Raw genomic sequence first — 22651 nt, 5'->3', positions numbered from 1 at the left:
CGGCCGGCGATTGTTGCGCGGAGACCGGAAAAAGGAAACGCTCATTTTGCACTTTGCAGTCTGCTGTCGGTGAGTATGGGCGTCCGTGCTCGCGAATGCATTTTTGAAAGACGAATTTGACGCGTCGCCGTCCGTTTTTCAGGGAGACACGCATCGGGCAAGCAAACAGGGAATGCATGTGTAAAATTCACCAAGGACGGACCCTCTGGATACAGTAAAGTGAGTAAAATCTTCCGATTGAATTCGCTTCGAACATGCACGTCAATACAGCGAGATGACACGTCGACTCGGCCGAAGGGTCGTCCGCGTGTTTGCTCGGCCAAAGCGCTGACAAATTGCGACTCGGAGTCAATAAGTCTGCGCCCGTCGTCTTGTTCGGCGGGTAACTGCCGTCGTCGGCCGACAACAGGCCGATTCGACGAGCGCAACGGATGCTGGATGAGCGACGTGTCACACATCTCGCAGCTTGGCACGCTCATACACACGTTTTACCATACGGTGTCCTGTTTACAAACTATTAAATTTTCTTATTTCTTATATTAGTCTCTAAACTTTTGATAAGCCTATACCCAATATTAAGGTTTTCAACCAGTGATTTTCATGGTAAATTTGAGATTTTTGGTAAAACTAAAAAATCACGTGGTGATGGATCTCAAATGAAGGACCACCCGGAGCCATTTAGTTATTACCATTTTGTTAATCCCTTCGTCTCTAGACTGAAAATGTGATCCTATTTTCAATTGACCATTTTTGCCCTAGCCAGTCTTCAGAAATTAACTTGAAATGATTTTCAAAATTTTTTCTAATGGATTTAATTTTTAAAATTAATTATTAAAATTTCAGTGTTACTGTAACGACTTGGCGCGAACAAGGACTTTCCCTAAGTGCAGCAAGCAATGATGGAAGGAGAAGCAGCTTACGAGCCCCCAACAGCAGCCCCCACATTTAGTTATGATGAGGTGTTCCCGGCGCTGCCCGAATCGGCGCCCGGTGCCCAGCCCTCATCCAACCAGATGGGACAATGGAACAACAAAATGCGCGTCGGCTCGTCCGTCGTCACCCAGGTCTTCAGAGTGCCTTACGAGGAGCGCAAACTGGACCTTAGTGAACGCTTCGGAGAAGGCGATTCTAAGGGTCAGTAATTTGAACAGATGATTATTATAATAAATTAACATTTAAAAAGAATTTTATGATTCCAATGACTTGGTGGAAAAATAATATCGTACAGTTGAGCATACTTTGTTGTACTAAAATATTTATACTAAATTGCGCTCCAACAACTGGAAATTTTATGAAACACGGGAAATCATATTGATTGATTGCCTGTGTTTCCCTGGTTTCAAACGTTAATAGAAAAACTGACTATTCCAGGCATCTGTCATGACATAATGGATGAGACAAACGCGCACATTGAGATTTCGCAATCTAAAGACCAGTCGCTGACATTCCTGGTCACCGGCAAGCAGAGCGCCGTGTTGGAGGCTCGTAGAAAGATTCTCACGCATTTTCAAACCCAAGCCAGCACCACTATCAACATCCCCAAGGAATACCACCGCTTCATCTTAGGCAAGGGTGGCAACAAGCTGAAGGACCTGGAGAAAGCAACAGCCACGAAAATCTCTATTCCCCCAACGGCTGACTCTTCTGACAAAATTGTAATCACTGGCACCAAGGAGGGCATTGAGAAAGCAGTCCATGAAATCAGAGTGACCTCGGACGAGCAGTCCAAGCAAGCCTACGAGAGGCTTGATGTGCCAAAGGTATACCATCCCTTCATCTCCGGTGCCCACAATGACAACCTGACCGCCCTGACGAGTGAAACTGGTGTCCGCATCAACATCCCACCCCTCTCTGTCCAGAAGGATGAAATCACCATTGCTGGCGAAAAGGAGGGCGTTCTCCTGGCAAAGCAGAGGATCCTCAGCATCTACAACGAGATGGTACATGCAGTTAACTTATTTTTATTATTGTCAATTAAATTACGCATGATGATCCGATGACGAGGCTGATTCTTCCTCAGAGTTAGAACGGGGCAAGTTTTTTGCCCCAGCCTGACGATAAGGAATGTTAAGATGCCATGGCACTTCTGACTTTTAAAAATTTTACTGCTTCAGCGCTTTTCTGTTTTAATTGCTAAAGCTAATCAACTCTTGATTGTTTGCAGGCCAAGAAGTGCACAACAGTATCAGTGGAAGTGTCCAAGTCCCAGCACAAATACGTGATTGGGCCACGAGGAAACACAATTGCTGAAATTTTGCAGGAGACGGGGGTGAGTGTGGAGATGCCTCCAAGTGACATTGCCACTGACACCATCACCCTTCGAGGACCTCAGGACAAACTTGGACAAGGTAACCGTGTCATTCCCCCTGTATTGATAGATTTATTATAAAGTGGTCTTTATTAGCCTTGAGCATGGTTTACCTTAAGGCCAACTCGGTTCGCACAGCCACTGTTGGTGCGCCTGCTTGGATCCACAAATATATCATTGGACGCAAAGGTGCCAACATCAGATCCATGACTCAAGACCTCCCCAAAGTATGTGTTGATGAAAATGATTCCTGAGTCATTTTTATAATTACGATTTTCTAGGTGCATGTTGAATTCACAGTTATCAATGACAAAGAAGGCAAAATCAAGATTGAAGGCCCTCCTGAGGAAGTCGAAAAAGCACAAAGGGCACTTGAGGATATGGTGAAAGATTTGACCTCCAAACTGACTTTTGAAGAGATTGTTGTGGACCCCAAATTTTACAAGCACATCATTGGAAAGAGTGGAGTCAATAGTAAGAAGACAATAAAGTAGATAACAATATTTTGATTCAATTTTCATTATTACAGTTAATCGAATTAAGGAGGAAGCTGGAGTTGTGATCAACATTTCTGATAATGATGGCAAGAACATTATCCGCATTGAAGGAAACCAGGAGGGGGTTGCTGCTGCCAAAAAAGTACAGTATTCCCTTCTATTGTATAGGCGATTAGACTTAACATATATTTAAATTAGGAGCTGGAGGAAACAGTGCACAAATTGGAAAACGAGAAGGAACGGGACATAATCATTGATCGGCGGTTCTACAAAACTCTGATTGGCTCCAAAGGCGAGAAGATCAAGGAGGTGCGTGAAAAGTTCAACCAGGTGCAGATCACGATTCCAGGCCCAGGTGACAAGCGGGATGTAGTCAAGATCCGTGGAGTTAAAGATGATGTTGACAAGTGCTACAAGTATATGCAGAAGCTGGTGAAAGAGCTAGGCGAAAACAACTTTGTACTGGAGGTGCCCATTTACAAGCAGTTCCACAAGTACATCATAGGTAAGGGGGGTGCCAACATACGCAAGATCAGGGACGAAACTCAGGCAAGGATAGACCTACCCGGGGAGGGTGAAAAGAGTGACGTCATTACCATCACTGGCAAGAAGGAGAGTGTTGAGGAGGCTAGGGACAAAATCCAGAAGATTCAGAATGACATGGTAGGCTACTTAATTGATTATTTCTCTCTGTCTTAAAGATTTTATTGTTAAACATTATTTTATAATTAACAGGCCAACATTGTGAGCGAGGACATCACAATTCCTCCAAAGCACTACAATTCCCTGATTGGTGCTGGTGGCAAGCTTATCCATGCCATCATGGAGGAGTGCGGTGGAGTGACCATCAAGTTCCCACCGGCCGAGAGCAACAGCGACAAAGTTACCATCCGTGGCCCCAAGGATGACGTGGAGAAGGCCAAGCAACAGCTGCTTGAGCTCAGCACTGAACGCCAACTGTCTGGCTTTTCGGCTGAGGTGCGTGCCAAACCCCAGCACCATAAATTCCTCATTGGAAGAAATGGCGTCAACATCAAGAAGGTAAAGTTTATAGAGTGCATAACAACTCTTACTCTATAAAAACAAAACTGTTCTGTCACAGATCAGAGACTCAACTGGTGCTCGTATCATGTTCCCAACGGACAAAGATGATGACAAAGAAGTAATTACTATTGTTGGGAAGAAGGAGGCAGTCGAAAAGGCCAAAGCTGAGTTGGAGGCTACCATCAAGGAGATTGTAATTGTTTCAAAAGCTAATTATAATTAAATCACATTTTTTCTTCTCTGATCAGGACAATATTGTGGAAAGCGAGATGCGCGTAGACCCAAAATACCATAGGCACTTTGTGGCAAGGCGAGGCGAAGTGCTGCACCAGATTGCGGACCAGTATGGTGGTGTGATGATTTCCTTCCCCAGGGCGGGTGTCACTTCTGATAAGGTGGTACTGAAGGGCTCTAAGGACTGCGTGGAGGGAGCCAAGCAGCGCATTGAAGAGATCGTCCAGGACCTGGAGTCGATGGTGACAATTGAGTGCGTGATTCCCCAGAAGCTGCACCGCACAGTGATGGGCGCCAAGGGCTTCAAGGTGCAGGGCATCACCCAGGAATTTGACGTGCAGATCAAGTTCCCCGAGAGAGACAATGTAAACAACGGCAAACAGGAAGGGGAGCAAGTCAACGGTGGCGACAGTAGAACCAGCGACACGATCCGTATCACTGGCAAGCGAGAGAACTGTGACAAGGCTAAACAGGCGCTGCTTGACCTCATGCCCGTGACTATTGAGGTCAACGTGCCCTATGAGTATCATCGTTCCATCATTGGCCAGAAGGGTCGCGACGTGCGTGAAATGATGGAGAAGTATGATGTGCACATTGTGCTCTCACCTGCAGACCAGCGACTCGATGTCATCAAAATTTCTGGAACACCAGCCTGCGTTGCTAAAGCCAAGGAGGCTGTTGAGGAGCGTTGCAAGCAGCTCGAGGAGGACCGTCATGACAGGCAGCTGCGTTCCTTTGAACTCAAGGTCTGTATCTTACTAGTCAATTCTATTACAACTTTGAAAGCTAGCTTCACTTGGAATTTAAATATTCTCATATTATCAGTTTGATAGAAAAAAATATAATTATTGTTGTAAGGTGAAAATGATTTCTTGTAGAAAACATTGTTTTATGTTCTCTGGGAAGCTAGCTCTAAAAATAATAAAAACATTTAATGATGATCAAGATGACGAGGCTGATTCGATTCCAGATTGCTCTGGTTGCAAGTTTTTTGCCTCCTATGCACTCTGTAGTTGATAAGATGCTTGGCTAACGCTGATTAATTGTTTTTACTATCCAACGTCACTCTATGTTTTAAGCAATTTTTGGTGATGAGTTTTTTTTAATTCGCAGCTTGAGGTTGACCCTGACTTCCATCCAAAGATAATTGGCAAGCGCGGTGCTGTGATCACGAAAATTCGTCAGGACCATGATGTGCAGATAAACTTTCCAAAGAAGGGTGATGCTGAGGAGCACATCATCACTATCACTGGCTACGAGAAGAATGCTGAGTCTGCTAAGGAGGACATTCTGAAAATTGTCAATGAGCTGGTAAGATTTTGTCTTGTTTTTGGAACCTTGGAAGTTTATGGTAAATTCTTTTACAGAACAAGATGGTTAAGGAGCAGGTGTCGATCGACCACAGGGTGCACGCGCGGCTGATAGGCCAGCGTGGCAGGGCCATTCACAAAGTGATGGAGCAGTACAGTGTCGACATAAAGTTCCCTAGGAGCACTGATCCCGACCCAAGTCTTGTTACCATCATCGGTGCTGAGGATAATGTGGCTGACGCCAAAGAGTATCTTCTTAACCAGACCGAGGAATACGTAAGTGCAACATAAGTGACTAATTATTTGGATTTGCTGCAATAGAAGATATTTATATAACAAATCTGGTAGATTATTTAAAATTAATGTGTGCAATTTGGTGTGTCCAGATGCAGGATGTGAATGAGCAGATGGAGCTGCAGCAGTACACGCGGCACCCGTCGCGCACTGACAAAGATGCTGCGGGCGGTGCCGGCCCCGGAGAAACAGGGTTTGTGGTGAAGGGCGCCCCATGGGAACAGCCGCAGTCGACGCCCAACACATCCAGCATTGAGGACTTCCCCTCGTTCGGTGGCGATAACCAGGGCTCTGCTCCAACCACCAGCGGCCCATGGGGCCCCAGGCGCTAATTCTTCGCCCCCTTCAGCTCGCTTAGCCTCTAGCCACACAGTCGAGAAGCTCATCTAGCTCAATAACCGATTTAAAGAAGAAAAGAAATTACACATATACACGAGAATAATTCAAACATAAACACAGTTTCCAGTTTTTAGTTTGTCTTGGGGTGGTGAAAATTGATTTGATTTTTCCAGCTATTTTATCCTCCTTAGTTTTAATTATATTGTTTTTTACTACACGCGTAATCCATTTAACGATATAATTATTTAGCAATGGTAATTATTCTCATTAACCAAGAAAGCAACAAAAAAAAAATCACAAAAGAGCAAAGAATGTTGCAAAAATTTAAATTGAAATGCAATTCCTTCCTCACTGGCTCGCTGCAAACCGACCTTGGCCTGCCTTTCTGGACTTTGATTGACGGATAATGTTTGGACGTTGACACGAGTCTTCCTGTAATGCTGTTTTGAGAAAAACATTTGAGATCATGTTTGTGTATTCGAAAAACATTTCGGAACCCGGTAGTAATTTTTCCGTTATGCTGCAGATTAATTGTTATTACCTTTTAATGATTTATCTAAACTTTTATGTTCTTTAGTTACTGTTTGATATTTTTTATTTTTTTTTTCGTCTGTAGCATTTCTTGGGAAGAGCCATCCGAGTGATTTGAACTTAGAATGTACGAAACCAGTGATAAAGAAAAAGTGCACGCACGATTGATTAATCGATTTTATGCCCGATTTTCCATTCTAAGAAATTTAAGTAATGTTTACCAACTTTGCGTTTGCTCATTTTGTAATTTTCTGATGATTATTGTAAAGAAGCAATTATTTTTACTTGCGCGCCATATTAACGGGCACTTTCAAAAATGTTACGGAAAGTAATTGAGAAAACAGAGAGACACACACGAGGAAAACAAAATAGACTGACGTTTTTAAAAAAAGATTAAATTACCTGCGAAGGTGTAAAAAACAAAAATATTACTGAATAATATCCTATTGCAACTGCAGTTTTTTGTTCTCTTTTTTAATTGAAACACATAAACACAGCGATTCAACTCTATTATTGTGTTAAATGAATGTTTTTCACGCATTATTGTTTTACTTAAATTTTATAAAAATATGGGAGAAAAGTGATTTATGTGTTGCTATACATTGCGGATAAAAAGGAATCATTTTTGTTCAATGCTCTTCATCATGAACAACCGAAAAGGAAATATTATTTATGAAAAAAGTACGCAGATGAGTGAGTGAACGATACAAATTGATTACCAGCTAACGTCCTTTGAGGAAGAAAGAACTCGATAATGAACCTTCACTGGTGCTATAAATTGGGCATATTATTGTGAATCGGGAACTTTGTTAGGGCATACAAAAGACGAACCTGTTTGAATTTGCCTGGTGTCTTACACGCGCATTATTGTGTACTGTTAATTGATATATTATGAAAAAAAAACTAAATCTACATATTACATTGTAAGAATATAAAGGTGGCAAATCAAATAAAACTGACAATGTTAAACAAACACACGTTGTTTTGTTTCTTACATTGACTTAAATTTTCTTAAAAACCTAGCAGATATTTATGATTTGTGTATGATAGTTTACATATAGTTTAGTTCTCAACATTAGCTTGGTGAATTAGACTTACAACTCGTATTAGGCATCAATAATGCATCTTTATTGAGACTTGAGACGTAAACAAATCTAGTGATTAACAAGAGAGATTAATTAGAGGGGTCATTTTTAGTTTACAAAAAATTATGATTTTATAATATTGTGTTTATTGGGCAAATTCAAGTGTTAAATTTTTTAAAGAATTAATTGAAATAATATAAATGTATGGCAATAAGGAGTGATGAGGAGTATCATTAAGTAGAAAATTAAACATTATTATGATTATCATGTAACTTCAAATAACATATTTTACCATTTACTGACATTTAACAATAATAAGAAATGACCGGTCAATATAAATGTGTTGAAATTTCTTTAAACTATAATTGAATCTTGAATCTCTATATAATAAAAAAATAATATTTTACGATTTATTAGATTATGTGAATAAGAATTCATTTATAATCTTCACTTAAAAAAGGTATTTTTTTTTATATGACGGAATATTTTGCAAGAAATTTTTATCGCCGCGCCTCTTGAATTCACCCCATCTTAAGTGGGCGTGGCCGGATTGTGTGACAGATAAACATTAAACAAGCCATGCAGTGTCATAATTATCACCAATTGTGTTTGTTTTTTAATTAACAAAATGAAATGAGCTTTTATTTGCTCAAGTAAGGATTAAGGAAACGAGCCACGGAAATGTTCCGAACGAACGAGCAGCGAAATCATCCAAAATGAAGCATCGAATCCTGTAAAATACATATTTCCTTTAATCCTCTTCACATTATTAATAAATAACACTTTCTGTGAATTTCTTATCTTCAGCATGGCCTCTGATTTTTTCTATCCAAACGTCGGAGGAGTTGAGGAGCACATCTACAGCTTGTCACAATGCCTCATCGCCAGAGGCCACAAGGTCGTCGTGGTCACTCACTCGTATGGAAAAATAGTCGGCGTTCGATGGCTACCAAATGGTCTCAAGGTATAATTTTTGTTTTTATTATAAAATTAATCATATTGTCCTTAAAAAATGCAAATATTATTTAGAGACTTCACGGTGCGAGTCTAATGCCATAATAAAATTTGAGGGTGAAAAAAAAGATATATGTGTGCAAAATATAAAACAATACATGAAATATTATTTTATGAATTCCAGGTGTTCTATCTTCCTCTGAGGACTTTTTACAACGGCTGCATTCTGCCCACAATGATCGCCACCATACCCTATATCAGACACATTCTAGTCCAAGAACGGATCACTTTAGTCCACGGTCATGCAGCCTTCTCAACCATAGCCCACGAGGCTATGAACACTGGACGACTAATGGGACTCCATGTATGTTACCCTATTCCTGTTTTTGAACGACCCAATGTGATTAAATTTTGATTTTAAAATTTTCTTTTAGACCGTATTCACAGACCACTCTTTATTTGGCTTTGCGGACTCGTCAGCCATAATCACAAATATGTTCCTGCGACTGAGCCTCGTCAATTGCACCCACTGTATTTGTGTCTCTCACATAGGGTAAACACTTTCTATTGTATTAAAAAAATAATAATATGCCATAATTATTTCTAGGAAAGAAAACACAGTTTTGAGAGCAAAAATAAAACAGGACGTAGTGTCTGTTATTCCAAACGCAGTCGACACAAAGCTTTTCACGCCCCAGCCTGAGCGCCGATCAAAAAACAGAAGTCTGAAAATAGTCTGATGAGGTTTTCTGTATTAATAATTTTAACCAATGTTTCAGTTACCATTGTGATTGTGTGCCGCTTGGTGTACAGAAAAGGTGTTGATTTTATGATTAATATCATCCCATTTATTTGTAACAACTTTCCTGACGTAAGTTGAGCGTTCAATTTATTATTTGTAATTTCTTATGAAAAAGAGTTTCCACGTGGAATTAAAAATATTAATGTTCTAAATTAGGTTCAATTTTACATTGTGGGTGATGGCCCAAAGAGAGAAGCGCTCGAGGAAATGTGGCAGAAGGAGCAGCTTGGCGACAGGATGCAAATGTTTGGTGCCTTAGATTTAAAAGGAGTCCGAGATGTGCTTGTGCAAGGCCACATTTTCCTCAATACTTCACTCACAGAGGCATTTTGCATGGCAATCGTAGAAGCGTCCTGCTGCGGGTATTTCTCATTCACAATTATTTTGCATCAAAATAATTATTTGTCTTTAAAAGGCTTCATGTTGTGAGCACCAATGTTGGTGGGATCCCCGAAGTCTTACCGGCAGATCTCATGTATTTGGCTGAGCCAGATGTGAATTGTGAGTTTCTCAAGTCCATATTGTGATTGAATTAATTAATTTATTTCAATATGCAGCATTAATATTGGCCCTCGAGAAAGCTATTTTAGACACTAGGGATAGTGTTGGCCCCAGTCCGTTTGAGCGTCACAAGAAAATCTGCTCTTTTTACAACTGGTACGATGTGTCTGAAAGAACCGAAAATATTTACAACACGGTGGTGAAGTTGAAACCAAAACCATTTGGGCAACAGTTAAGCAATTGGTATTTATTCCAAAAATTGTTAATTTTTTATTTTACAAAATTAAATGTTACATTTCAGTTTGCACCAAACCAAAGTCTACCCATTCCTGTTGGTCTTGTCGTTGTGCTATTTGATAATCAAGTTATTTGACTGGTATCGACCTCGTTATGTGAGTACAGCCCTTTATTAACTTGTTCTTCTGTCACTTTTTCCAACACACTTTTCTTTTGCAAAAAATTTTGGCATTGAAATGATTAATTTTTCAGCTGATTGATATTGCGCCCGACTATCCATCTAAGAAAAGAACGTCTTTCAAGCTAAACGGCAGATGATTTTTAAAAATTAAAATCAGAATTTTATTGAAATTTAATTATTTTACAAAAAGCATATCTGTTACCTCATTTGTTATACAATTTTAAATAAATGCGTAATTTTTTCAAGTCAATAGAATTTAAAACTGCAGTTTGGGGTAAGCTTTCTTGATCTGCACATCGTCAACGGGCCGGTCCGAGTTGTCTGTTTCAACCAAGCCGATCCTCTTGATCACATTCATGCCATTGTAGATGCGACCTGCAGACAAAAAATTAGCTCTAGACGCGCAATAAATACAATTACATACCAAAAATCGCATGCTTCCCGTCCAACCATTGCGTCGGAGCCAAAGTGATGAAAAACTGAGATCCGTTTGTGTCGGGCCCAGAGTTGGCCATGGAAAGAATTCCAGCTCCTAATAAATTTAACAATGAATACTAAAGAACTAAAGAAGTAAAAATTTAAATAAACCAGTGTGTTTTAACTCGGGATGAATTTCGTCTGCAAAATTTTTGCCATAGATCGATGACCCTCCTCGGCCTGTTGCTGTTGGATCTCCACCTTGAAATTTGCATCATTTAATCATTTTAGTTCAGAATAACTACTCGTACTTCTCGTAGATGTCAATTTTATACCTTGAATCATGAAGTCCCTGATTATCCTGTGGAATTTGGTGTTGTTAAAATAGCCCCTTCGGCACAATTCGGCGAAATTCCTGCACGTCTTTGGCGCGTGTTTCCAGTACAATTCAACCACGAATTCCCCCATTCTGTAAAAAATTAAGGTTCAGATTTATTGAAAATATCGCAAACTTCCAAATTATGTATTTTTTCATACATCATATCATGGTGCAAAGTGCAAAGAGAAAAAATAACACGGCGTGAATGTTTCCGCCAGAGGAGGCGGCAAACAAAATTAAGCGACTCAACTCACGTTGTTTCCATGACGCAAAACGGCGGCTGCCAAGAGCTGTCAGGGATTCCGGTATTTGTGGTCAATTGCAATTGGCTCATTGTGCAACTTTCTCTAGAAAATGAGTCGAAAATCGGAAAAAAAAATCTTGCACACTGCCTTGCCAGTTGCCTACTTTTGTTTGTTTTGTTTATGGTCGCGAAAGGGTTGCCCAAGTGCTGCCACCTGGTATGCAAAATAATTTTTTGAGATATTTTGGCGGTAAAATTGCGTGCAAATCGGAAATGTTATTATAGATTAAAATAATTGATTTATTAGGAAAACCTTAAATAGATTCACTGCATGGAAATACTCTAAAAATTCGCTGCCTAAACAAATTTAATTTAACGGAAATCTTTTTTCAAAAGAAGGGGCTAAGAACACTGATATTCGGTGTAATAATGGCGATAATATGGATAAAATGGCGCTATGGATCAATTATAATGTGTGATTGAGAAAATAATTTTTGTAATTTTTACCAAAGCGATACGCATAATTTTTTTATTCAGTTTTTGGGCGACACCAGCAATTTTTTACACAGATATAGTTAAATTGACCAACCGGAGTAATAAATACACATTCAAAGAAGAGAATCAAGTTTATTTCAATGCCTTTATAGCAATGGCTCATTGTCAGTAGTAATATGTGTCTGAAAATAATCCGGTTTTTTTTTATACCCGAAATATTATAGAAATTGAATGAACGGTAAGAAATAGAAAATAAGATATAAATGCAATTTTTTATGAAAGGGATCACCAGAAATCGACAAGTTTGAATCTCAATATTAACTAATTATTTTTCCATAGTTATGGTCTCAAAGGTTTAAATGTAGATATTTTTATATTTGTGAAAATGTGGACCAATAATAAATATATCAATATTGATTATTAATTAATAAAAGTCTATTATTAGAATAATATATTTAGAGATGTAAAATTTTTTATGCAAATTATAATGTATTTAAATAATTAAATTTTAATATATATTTTTTTTAATATTAATTTTAGCGAAAAAAATGACGTTTAAGTTCTTTGTGATTATGTAGTTCATGCTGAATTATTATTTATCATTAAATTTCTAGGCTAGGGAGAAATAAGATACGGAGATTTTTGCTTGATAGGAATTTCGCTAGAGTATTCATATATTTGGATGAAATGCGAGGTTATTATTACACATAATCTAATAAAATGCAAATTTGGACTTCTGGTTGTCTACAGTGATTCAGGTAGCGGTAAGACTTTCTTTCTTCTCGGTGTCCATTGTAATAGCAGTCGTCATTTTGGGCTTCCATTCATTTTGGCGGAGATAATACAACTGGAATCTAAGCCTTTTCCTCAGCAGCGGTTGTGACGTTGGAGGCTAGGCTGGTCGTGTCCGAACCCTTGCTCTTGTCCTGCGATATCAACCAGGGCAGACGCTTGTGCATCTGCTCCCTACGAATAAACTCAAAATTTTTCTTTCTGCGCAAAAAAAACACACTTTACCTGAACTTAGGGTGGCTGATGGCGTAGACCCAAGGGTCAACGCAGGCGATTGTCTTGGCGAAAACGGCCGGCACCATGGAAGCGAAAGGGGTCAGAATAGCCCTGTTGGGGTGGAAGGCGCCCATCAGTGCCACGGTTGCGTACGGGGTCCAGGCGCTGAGGAACAGGAAGAAGATTCCGCACGCAATTTTGGCAATCCTGATTTCAGCAGCCTTGTCGTCCTGTCCGCCTTGGGCCAAAGACTTAACTCCCATCTTCTTTGCCTGAAATAAAATACAAAATAATACATCATTTTTCTGTAATAAGACACTAAGATTGTTAAATGATTTTTTTTCCAAATTATATACAGTGCTTTTTTCTGCAACGATTTTCCACAATGAAATAAGTTTGAAATTGGTGATTTTAAATAAAAGAAGCCATTAAGAGGCAAACTCTGATTGATTAGCTTTTTGTGCTCTTTTTAGGCAAAGATTATTAAAGGGTGTATTAAGGTGAATTTTATTTTGCCAAATAACTGATTTTAGGAATCAAAATATATGAAAAGTTAAAAAAATTAGACGAAAAAGACAAAATTTGTCCAAAAAATTTAACTTCACGTGAAGTGATTTAAAATTCTCCCAATTAACCAAAAAATAACTTTAAATTCTTAAAACATTTTCATTTGCATGTGTAATTTAATAGCAAAATTAAATTATCTTCAGCTATTTAAAAAAAACTATGATTTGCAATTTTTTTTACCTGCTCGGCCATGGCCTTCTGGTGCTCCTTGACGTGTCCCAAGATCTTGGAGTAGAACAGTACAAGCAGGGAAACGGGGATCACGTAGCAGTAGACAAAGATGCACATGACAAACACCCGGACGTCCTGCGAGTTGGTCAGATAGTCAAAAGAGCAGGTGGTCAGATAGCCTTCAGGGGTGAATCGGTTCCAGATCTCAAAAGTGGGCAAAAGGTTGAAGGGCATCGTCCATATCCAGATGAACAGAACAAAGATAGATGCGGTTTTCATTGACATGCGACCGTCAAGAGGGAACGCGATACTCCTGTTAATTGAAAAGTGGTCTCAATTAAATATATTAATGATTTTAATATTGAATTTCAAAGAGACCGTGTGCTTTATTAAAATTAAAACATGTAAAATTTAGTGGCAAGTACTTTTCCAAAGGCCTTATTAGGATAAATGAGCTATAAATTGATGTTAAAACTGGAACGAAAATTCCAAATTTTCCACTGAATAAGCGAAATTCTTTGCAAATTTTGAATACAAAAAATTAATCGTAAAAGGCGGAACTTGCCTGTATCTGTCGTACGCTATGGCCACGTTGTTGACCGCGGCGCCTGACCCAGCGATTCCTCCAAGCGCTCCAAAAAGTTGGCAGCCCACCTTGCCCATGACCTGCCCCTGGTAAAGGGAATTGGCCACAAAAATAGGTAGCTGCGCCATCATGACCAAGTCGAGCACGGCCAGGTTGGCCACGAACAGGTTAGAAGAGGTTCGCAGAGACTTTGTACTGCGCGTTAATTTTTTTTATTTTAATAAAAAAAGTTCATATTTTATAAATTTTGGAAACTCACGTGCAGAAGATCCAGAGAACGCATCCGTTTCCAAAAACGCCTGCGATGAAGATAAAGGCGTATACGATTCCGAGGATGGTGTGGTCGGAAGAAGAAGCTGGAGGGAAGTTCAGCCAGTGCTGGTCAACCAATCCAACCAGTTCTGGTGGCAGGTCGACTCCGGCCAGAGACTCGGAGGCAAATCCAGTCCTTACGATTTTTCCAAATTAAAATTTCCAATTGCTAAATTTTGCAACGACCTCACCTTGCTGCAGCATACGGACCTTCAAAGGTAGAGTTGTACGCAGGAGGCAAGCTAGGATTTAGCAGCATCGTGTTCTCTGCTGTAGAAATATTGAGCGTAAAAAAAGGAAAAGAAAAATGTTAAAAAAAAAAAAAAATGAGTAAAAAATAGATTACGTTTTGAAAATTACTCCGAAAAAAAAATAAAAGTTGATGGTGTTGAGAGTGAGATGCTCGCAAGAGACCAGCACTGACGGGGAGCTTCTTGACCAGAAACTGGTGTTGCATCCTACGGGGGGCCACCGTTTTATAGCGCCGCGGATTCGGCGTAATCCTGTTATCGGTTTTATATGGAACACGCATTTGGTATTTGAAAGGCTTTCCTCTGAATAGATTAATCGCACATACAAAGCAAAGGCAGAGCACACAAAAATCCTCTAATAGTATTAGTAAGCCTCTGTTGGTAAACTGTTTGCGTATGGCTATTAATTAATAGCTTTTCTCTTTCTCACGTTCATGCTTTGTACGGTTTTCCGAATTCAAATTGGAAGGGCAAAAAGGCCATTCATACTTGATTTTACTGGGAGTGTATTTTCATGCATGAAATCATTAATTTTTTTTTTCAAGTTATTTGGTGCGGAGGTGGATTAATTGGAATGAAAATAATAAGTGCAGTTTTTGTTTTTTGTAATGCAGGGTCAAGGTTTATTTCGGGGGTAATTCAGTCCTCTTTGGAATATAGCTCTTCTTTTACAAATTAGTTGAGCGCAATTGCAAGTAGTCAGAGTGCAAGCACTCGTTCGGAAATTGTTGGTTTTCGCCAAAAGATTAAGGAAAATCAGAGGTTCGTCGTCGGTTAAATCCGATCGTCTGCTTAACAGGGCTCGTTTATGCATCAGCCTTGTCGGAGATGTTGGCAGTTTCGGCTGAGGCCATTGAAGAACTGTCAGAGGTTTTCTTGGCTGCAGTTGGGCCAGCAGAGATGAGCCAAGGGAACTTGTTGTGAATGTGCTCCCTGAATTTGGGGTGGCTGATGGCGTAGACCCAGGGGTCGAGGCAGGCCACAGTCTTGGAGAAGACAGCGGGCACCATTGAGGCGAAGGGAGTCAGCACGGCCCTGAAATTAATAAAAAAAAAAATCATTTTCAAATTGTATTAACACGCCAAAATATTTTAGTTTGGAATATTATATTAATTACTTAAGGAAAAAAAACTCTAAAAATAAACTATGCATTATAGTATTTTGCTTCGGCTGCATAATTATATAAATAAAATTTGCTGCGGTTATTGTTCATTCCAGAAAAGGGGAAGCCTTTTAATAATCTAAGTCTTTATAGTGTAAAATATTAACCTGTTGGAGCCGAAGCAGCCAAGGAGGGCGACGGTGGCATAAGGAGTCCACGCGCACAGGAAAAGGAAGAAAATTCCAACTGCGACCTTGGCGATCTTGATTTCGGCGGACTTCTCCTCATCGCCAGCGGTGAGGGACTTGACGCCCATCTTCTTAGCCTGCAGCCTCATGGCCTCCTCGTGAGCACGCACGTGGGCCAAGATCCTGGAGTAGAAGAATACGAGACACAGAACGGGAACAACGTAGGCATAGACGAAGATGCAGATGGTGAAAACGGAGGTGTCCCGAGAGGCGGTCAGATAATCGAAAGAGCAAGTGGTCAGGTATCCCTCAGGGATGTATCGGTTCCAGATCTCGAAGGCGGGCATCAGAGAGAAGGGCATGGCATAGAACCACACAAAGGCGATGAAGATAGCAGCGGTCTTCATTGACATACGACCATCCATAGGGGAGGAAATAGACCTGAGGATGTAAATGTTGATGTTTTTAATTAATTGTTGTTCTAAGATAACGACTGAATTTTCTTACCTATATCTATCGTAAGCAATGGCGACGTTGTTAACAGCATTTCCCATTCCGGAAATTGCTCCCAAAGTTCCAAAGAGATTGCAGCCAACAGTGCCAAGCACCTGTCCTTGGTAAAGAGAGTTGGCCACGAAAATGGGCAACTGGGACATCATGACCAAGTCGAGGACGGCAAGGTTGGCCAGGAACAGGTTCGAGGAAGTTCGCAATGCCCTAGTTCTGTAGAGCGAAAAGTTAAAAACATTTTTATTCAAAACATATTTCCTTTTTGTATCTTATCAAGTAGTGTGGACAAAATAATTAAAAATAATTAAATATTCACACACATATATGCACATATATATATTTTTAAATATAATAAAAATTCAGACGAAGTTCGAAACTTAAAAAATTAAACTTTTTTTACTGGTAAAATTAATGCTAGTTTTTGTAAGACTTGTGCAAAATATGTAAAAATTGTTTATATTACGTGAGGAAGGTAATGAGCACCACGCTGTTCCCAATAACGCCTGCAAAGAAGATGAAGAAATAGATAACGCCAAGGATCATGTGGTCGGCGTCTGAGGCAGGAGGGAAGCTCAGCCAGTGGGGATCAACGAGCCCAACGAGTTCAGGCGGCAGGTCGACGCCGGCCAGCTTCTCACCGCCAGCGGCAGCCCTAGCCTCGGCGAAGGGTTCGCCGAGGGTCAGGTTGTGGCTAGGCAGGCTTGGGTTCAGCAACATGGTGGTGCTGCAACAAGACCAGAGATTGATTTAGAAAACGCCTGCAAAAAACCGAAGTATGCAACATGCACGACATGAATCTAAAAATTGTCTCGTATATAGACAGAATTTTCAAGTCGGAATCGAGTGGTGGGCTGCTGGAATTTCAGACAAACCTTTAACTAAGGCAAATTCGGAGGGATGAAGAGGAGGAGCTCCTGCTGCGGATGCAGTAGCTGCTCAACAACTAACTTCTCCCTCGACTTTCAGCCTTTTATACCCCTTTGAAAGCCAGGGATGAGCCTCTTCTTTTTGTGCATTATTAAATTTAGCATAATTAAGTTAAAAGCCATAGGAATAAATGCTTTGTGTGGATTGCACTTCTTCAATTGCGCTCAACGTTTTAAATATCCATTTATAAAAATGCAGTTGTTCGCGACCGGTATTATAAACTAAGTGGAAACTCTAAAAGTGAGAGAATATTCACAAGTCGGGAAGAGACGAGACACATGCCTCACGATTTTGTAGTAAAAGTCAACCGCGTCGTTTGGTGTCTTTGGTGTTTTTCACCTTTCTTTACAGTTCAGTCGCTCAGAAATATAAAGATCTTGAATTAACTTTAAATTAATATTGATTTATTTTTCTCTGTACAAATTGCATACCAGATTCTTTACTGTATTTAAAGTGTCTAAAATATGCATGTAAAAGAATTTAAAAAAAGGAAATCATGTCACAATTGAGGGTTTTGATCAAACATTCGGAAAAAATTGATTGGGTTTACTCATTAAACTTGGTAATAATGATAATGGTTATGATAAATAATTGTTTGTATGTATGTATCAAAAATTCTCAATCTCAAATCAATTATTTATTAATGTCAAAAGCAACAAAGAATTTTCTTTACATAACGGAATTTTTACCTTGGAGGCGGCAGCCACGTTCAGTCCATGTTTTGTCGCAAAATATTTATGCTAAAAAGAATATGCTCTGGGCCTTTTTTTTTAATCTATTTATTTGCGAACTAATTTTTATTATAATTCTAGTGCAAAAAAGGTTTCTCAGAGCATATAAGCATTTTTCTATGATAATAGGACTTCTCTTTAAAGTCAACACGTGCAGCTGTAATTATTATTCTTATCAAATTAGGAAAATAAAACTGCCAACCAGTAAAATGACAAAACAAGGATTTTTTCATTATTGTTATTTTTTATTTTGGAATTGTTTGAAATGAATGAATTCTATCTCATTCGTGCCTCGTGGAATTAACCAAGAGGAAAAATAGAATTTAAGTCGCTGATTTCCCTTGTCTTGCCAGTCCGCTGATTAAAGAAGCCCTTTTTCCAGAAAATAATTGGATATTCCTTTTGTGCGCATATATATTCCTTGCATGTGACTATGAGACTTTCATAATTAAACATCAATGTTTGGTATCTTGATCTTGAAGCCACTTATTGTTAAAACCCAAATACATAATCGAAGCCACAAAAATGCCCTCAATCAGGCCTTAGCTTGCCATTCAACTGCTGGCTGTTTACGGCCTCCACGAAATTTGACACCTCACCCAAGCAACTCTACTCTTAAGTTTTGCATTATAACGCAACACGTTTTGTTTAAGTCACTTTGCAAGGAGAATAATATATATCATTCTTTTTATTAAGCCAATGTAAGAATTCATTTTTTTTTTGAAGATCTAGAAAGGAGCGAAAAGGAGATTAGTGAATTTATAGTTGGAGAAATTGTTTTCTATAGAATTTTATTTTATTTCAGAGTTTTAATTAAGTTGCATGCTGAATAAGAAACATACAAAATCCCTGTGCTGACAAAACCGCTTAACATTTTGTTAAAATTGACAAACATAACGTTCCACATAATAATTTTATAACATAAAAGGAATGCAAAATCGCTAAAGAAATAATCTCCTACTTTTATCACTTCACTCGCAGCAACTGGACAGGTCAACCAAATAAGGGCTATCCAAAGCCCCTAGCCCTGCAGCAACGCCACCTTCATCGGCAGTGCTCAGCTTTGTTCTCAGCATGTGGCCCACTTGCTTGTTGGTTGAAATAATGTTTTCATCTCTACAGATTAATTCATTACTACAAATTTTCTTTTATTATTAAATTGTTATTACCCAATCACGACTCCAAAAATTCCAAGTTCTCCGACAACTTCACTGATTGGAGGGCAAGCATTCTTCGGGTCACCAGGCCGAACCATGTAGTTGTGCTGCAAAGGTGGCAAAATTCTTTCCATCAAGATCCATGCCGATCTTTCCTCCGTGTCCTTCATGCTTAGCACAGCTGAGCGCACGTTTTCTCCGTAGACGTTGTTGCCGCCTCCCTCTCGTTGAGGTTTTAACACAAAGTGGCTTGGGTTTTCTATGGCCATTTGAATTGCTTTTTCACCAAATTCGTCCTGTAAAAGTATCAAGCAAAAATATGGTAAAAATTAAAAGGCAATTTCAGTGGAAATACCTTGTCCAGAGAATACAGCCCAGTGAAGATTTCTTTGACTGCAGAAGTTTTGTCCCCTGCGAGGAACTTTTCCAAGACACCTGGCCTTGCAAGTGACTGCTGCACCTTTTTTGTTCCTGCCAGGTGGTAATGAATGCTGGGACACTTGATGGCCAACGAACGCTCCATCAGCAAACGGGCGTCCCACTCTTTCTCCGTGTGGTAGTGACCTGGTTCATAGCCAGCTCTGAAGTAGATCACAGCAACCTCCAATCCATCACTGGAATTTTTACTTAAAATCACAATCATTCAAATTAAATTTACGAATAACTTACACAATCAGCTCCTTATTAGAACCAAGCTTGGCCGACTGAGAAAGTTGGGTCAAGTTTCGACGAATGACAGGCACATTCGGGTTTTGTGAGCGCAGCTCAAACTCGTGGAATCTCTGGTCACAAATGTTGTAGGTCACGTCCTCGACAATAAACATAATCACGGCCCTTAAGTTATTTTATTAAATATATTGACAATGTCATTAACTAAATATAAATTTTACTTATTATTCTTGTAAATTTTCCATGCTTCAAGCATTCCTCCGCAAAGGCCTTGTAGTGCTTTGTTTTCTGGTAGCTGTCAGTATTTTTTCTATTAATGTTAAATATGTTATTAAAAAAGTGTAACTTACATTTTTAATCATGTCCATCCTTCCGAGTTCTTGAAGAACATATCTAAAATATGATTTTTGTGAGTTAGGAAAAAACATAGTTCAAAGACAGTCTTTCCAATAATTGAATTGAAAATGCCTCAACCATTAGCCAGAAAACTAAAAGAGAGAATATACATAACAAACGAAGATTAAAATACTAAAACCATGCAATATACAACCAGGAGTTCTTTCTCTCGTCACAAGAACGTTTTTTTTTTGTATGGTGCAAATGAAAATTTTAACAAAATGGAAAGGTATTTTATTCAAGGATTTTGAGCAAAAATTGTTTTTGTTACCTATGGAAGTGTCCTAAATGGGTACTAATGCCTCCAAAACTAGACGCAATAGTGTTTATTTCGACTTGCTTTACGGTACCCGAGTCGCAATTTAAGAGGTAGTCAGAACGTAAGAGGCCAAGGCTGGTAGGCTGCAACACAAGCACAACAGCCCATAGTGAGGAGAGAAAGAAGTGAAAATGCAAGCAAATCAAGAAAGAAAAAAAAATATATGAAAAAGTATAATCGGCGATCAATTGTTTAACTGCGTATATATGTATAGAGCGTAACATGCGATGGATTTTCAAACACATACTTGCATACTCATTCGGAATGATGTAATTAATAAAGTATATAAACTGCTCAGGTAACTTTCTTAATAGAACAAATTTTACTTCATCGATGAGTTGATAATTATTTTTTGTTTATTCGATTACATCAAACACAATATTGGTAGTTGATAATTTTAATAACAATGCCTTACTATAATTTATATTTAGTTCATGATGTAAATTTTAAACAAATTTTTTTATTAGTTGATATGGAAAAGTGTTGATAAAAAATTAAATTAGCACTCCCTTATGAAATCATATTTTAAATTTCTTATAAAAAATCATTTGATTTTAATTTTTTTGTAAATATTAATTATTATATTATTATGGTTCTTTTTGCAATTAAAAAATTAATATTTCTTTTATAAAATAGTATTAAAAGTAATGGTTGTTATCAAAATTTACGCCCATCCCATAGTACTGCAAATAAAAAACGACTAAAGAGCAATTTTAGTACAGCGGTCTAGTTTGTGTGCAAAAAGCCATGGCATGTTCAGGGGCGAGGACAAAAACCAACAGGCCCAGTTTGTACCTATGGATCAGGCCGGACGCCGGACCTAACCAGCCAAACCCAGAGGCTATGGTGTTGATTTCCACCTGCTTCCAGCAACAATATGGGCCCGATTCTGCAGTCGAACAATCTGAGGCGCACTCCCTGCCAATGCAGGAGGACTCCAACATAATGTCGGAGCGCACCAGCCCCAAACTCACAGGCTGGTGACATCGAGAGCACCGATTTGCAATAATTAAAATTTTAATCGCAGTAAATTTTATTTTTAATTTTCTTTAATCATTTTAAATGAAAATATGTGTCTACCTGAGCTATTCCTTCACTCCGCACAGTTTCGTAAATCTCGAAAAGCTTTTTGGTGAACTGGTCAACGGTTATGGTGCTGAAATTTGATTTTTAGTTTAACTGGCTGACTAGAAACCTCTAATTCACCTTTTCAAGCTGCTGGATAGGAAATCATAGTCGTGAGCAACTTTGTGCATCAATTCGTTCAAAATGGGCTGAATAGCAACGGCCTTTTCAAACTCCTTCCGAGGAAAAGTTGAGGGTAGCAGAACAAACGGTGCAAACTGAAGAATGTCGGTGTTCAAATTGGTCTTGGACCTCATGCAAGCACCTTCAGGATGAAAATGAAACATAATTTAAATTTGATGAGAAAATTTAAAATATATACCGTGCATGAGCGCCCAGTCTTTTGCTTTTTCCACTACTTCCTCGAGCAACTTCTGATCGATGGGCAGATCAAGGCAGGGAGTCATTCGAGGGTTATCCATTTTTCAAACTTAAATAATAGTGACACCGAAAAGTGACCAAAATCAACCGCTGGGCCAATGCCGAACCTTTTACAGTAACTCTTCGAGGAGTGGCGTTGTTATCAAATTTGCTGCCTTTTTTGTGTGTGTAATTATTGATAAGGAATTTGCTTCAGGCTATGACTTTTGCTATATTGTTTTTTTAGAGTAAATATTTGAAATTATGGCGTTTATGATGACACAAATAAAAAAACTCATCTGCACCGAAATCACAGGCTTTGATAAAAGTTCATGCAAATTTTCTGTCAGTTTGCTAAAACGCCTAAATTACTCTCAAGGCCAAAAGGCGAATCTGCACTTCTGCAGTTTTTGGGGGAGA

General features: G+C 39.0%; 6 protein-coding genes across 8 annotated transcripts; 2 read left to right on the top strand and 4 right to left on the bottom strand.

The window, feature by feature from the left end:
• Window positions 1-11: 11 nt before the first annotated feature.
• Window positions 12-7465, top strand: LOC132202537 (vigilin). The gene is made up of 15 exons (XM_059629505.1): window positions 12-69; window positions 143-219; window positions 844-1134; window positions 1372-1940; window positions 2165-2348; window positions 2405-2535; window positions 2590-2782; window positions 2838-2947; window positions 3004-3468; window positions 3541-3846; window positions 3908-4042; window positions 4098-4829; window positions 5197-5394; window positions 5451-5669; window positions 5780-7465. The coding sequence occupies exons 3-15, from the start codon at window positions 897-899 to the stop codon at window positions 6017-6019; spliced, it is 3720 nt and encodes a 1239-aa protein (XP_059485488.1). The 5' UTR covers window positions 12-69; window positions 143-219; window positions 844-896; the 3' UTR covers window positions 6020-7465.
• A 727-nt stretch (window positions 7466-8192) lies between these two features.
• On the top strand, window positions 8193-10693 carry LOC132202539 (phosphatidylinositol N-acetylglucosaminyltransferase subunit A). The gene is made up of 11 exons (XM_059629509.1): window positions 8193-8375; window positions 8450-8606; window positions 8781-8960; window positions 9031-9149; window positions 9204-9319; window positions 9376-9467; window positions 9555-9760; window positions 9814-9899; window positions 9956-10142; window positions 10201-10291; window positions 10389-10693. The coding sequence occupies exons 1-11, from the start codon at window positions 8359-8361 to the stop codon at window positions 10452-10454; spliced, it is 1317 nt and encodes a 438-aa protein (XP_059485492.1). The 5' UTR covers window positions 8193-8358; the 3' UTR covers window positions 10455-10693.
• Window positions 10455-11554, bottom strand: LOC132202544 (peptidyl-prolyl cis-trans isomerase-like 1). Its single transcript, XM_059629517.1, has 5 exons — window positions 11368-11554; window positions 11070-11203; window positions 10906-10995; window positions 10742-10849; window positions 10455-10692 (listed from the first exon to the last, which is right to left on the bottom strand). Exons 1-5 carry the CDS (start codon window positions 11445-11447, stop codon window positions 10574-10576), a joined length of 531 nt encoding a protein of 176 aa, XP_059485500.1. The 5' UTR covers window positions 11448-11554; the 3' UTR covers window positions 10455-10573.
• A 924-nt stretch (window positions 11555-12478) lies between these two features.
• On the bottom strand, window positions 12479-14967 carry LOC132202541 (opsin, blue-sensitive-like). 2 transcript variants are annotated; one of them, XM_059629511.1, is made up of 7 exons: window positions 14843-14967; window positions 14688-14766; window positions 14444-14632; window positions 14164-14379; window positions 13608-13911; window positions 12870-13132; window positions 12479-12818 (listed from the first exon to the last, which is right to left on the bottom strand). In XM_059629511.1, exons 2-7 carry the CDS (start codon window positions 14753-14755, stop codon window positions 12707-12709), a joined length of 1152 nt encoding a protein of 383 aa, XP_059485494.1. In that variant the 5' UTR covers window positions 14756-14766; window positions 14843-14967; the 3' UTR covers window positions 12479-12706. The 2 variants fall into 2 exon arrangements, with proteins under 2 accessions (XP_059485494.1, XP_059485495.1); XM_059629512.1 differs by having other exon boundaries at window positions 14688-14763; window positions 14843-14938.
• Window positions 14968-15039: 72 nt separating this feature from the next.
• LOC132202540 (opsin, blue-sensitive-like) lies at window positions 15040-17297 on the bottom strand. The gene is made up of 4 exons (XM_059629510.1): window positions 17011-17297; window positions 16545-16760; window positions 16017-16478; window positions 15040-15782 (listed from the first exon to the last, which is right to left on the bottom strand). The coding sequence occupies exons 1-4, from the start codon at window positions 17262-17264 to the stop codon at window positions 15554-15556; spliced, it is 1161 nt and encodes a 386-aa protein (XP_059485493.1). The 5' UTR covers window positions 17265-17297; the 3' UTR covers window positions 15040-15553.
• Window positions 17298-18965: 1668 nt separating this feature from the next.
• On the bottom strand, window positions 18966-22645 carry LOC132202538 (glutathione synthetase-like). 2 transcript variants are annotated; one of them, XM_059629507.1, is made up of 10 exons: window positions 22194-22645; window positions 21953-22136; window positions 21827-21902; window positions 21542-21723; window positions 20382-20424; window positions 20253-20326; window positions 20032-20196; window positions 19718-19976; window positions 19375-19658; window positions 18966-19321 (listed from the first exon to the last, which is right to left on the bottom strand). In XM_059629507.1, the coding sequence occupies exons 1-10, from the start codon at window positions 22291-22293 to the stop codon at window positions 19177-19179; spliced, it is 1512 nt and encodes a 503-aa protein (XP_059485490.1). In that variant the 5' UTR covers window positions 22294-22645; the 3' UTR covers window positions 18966-19176. The 2 variants fall into 2 exon arrangements, with proteins under 2 accessions (XP_059485490.1, XP_059485491.1); XM_059629508.1 differs by lacking the exon at window positions 21542-21723 and adding an exon at window positions 20699-20829 and having other exon boundaries at window positions 18967-19321.
• Window positions 22646-22651: the final 6 nt, after the last annotated feature.

The sequence above is a fragment of the Neocloeon triangulifer genome, unplaced genomic scaffold, assembly GCF_031216515.1.
Source record: "Neocloeon triangulifer isolate White Clay Creek 2 clone unplaced genomic scaffold, ASM3121651v1 ptg000015l, whole genome shotgun sequence".
NCBI lineage: Eukaryota > Metazoa > Arthropoda > Insecta > Ephemeroptera > Baetidae > Neocloeon > Neocloeon triangulifer.
This window is presented reverse-complemented; position numbering and strand designations above follow the sequence as displayed.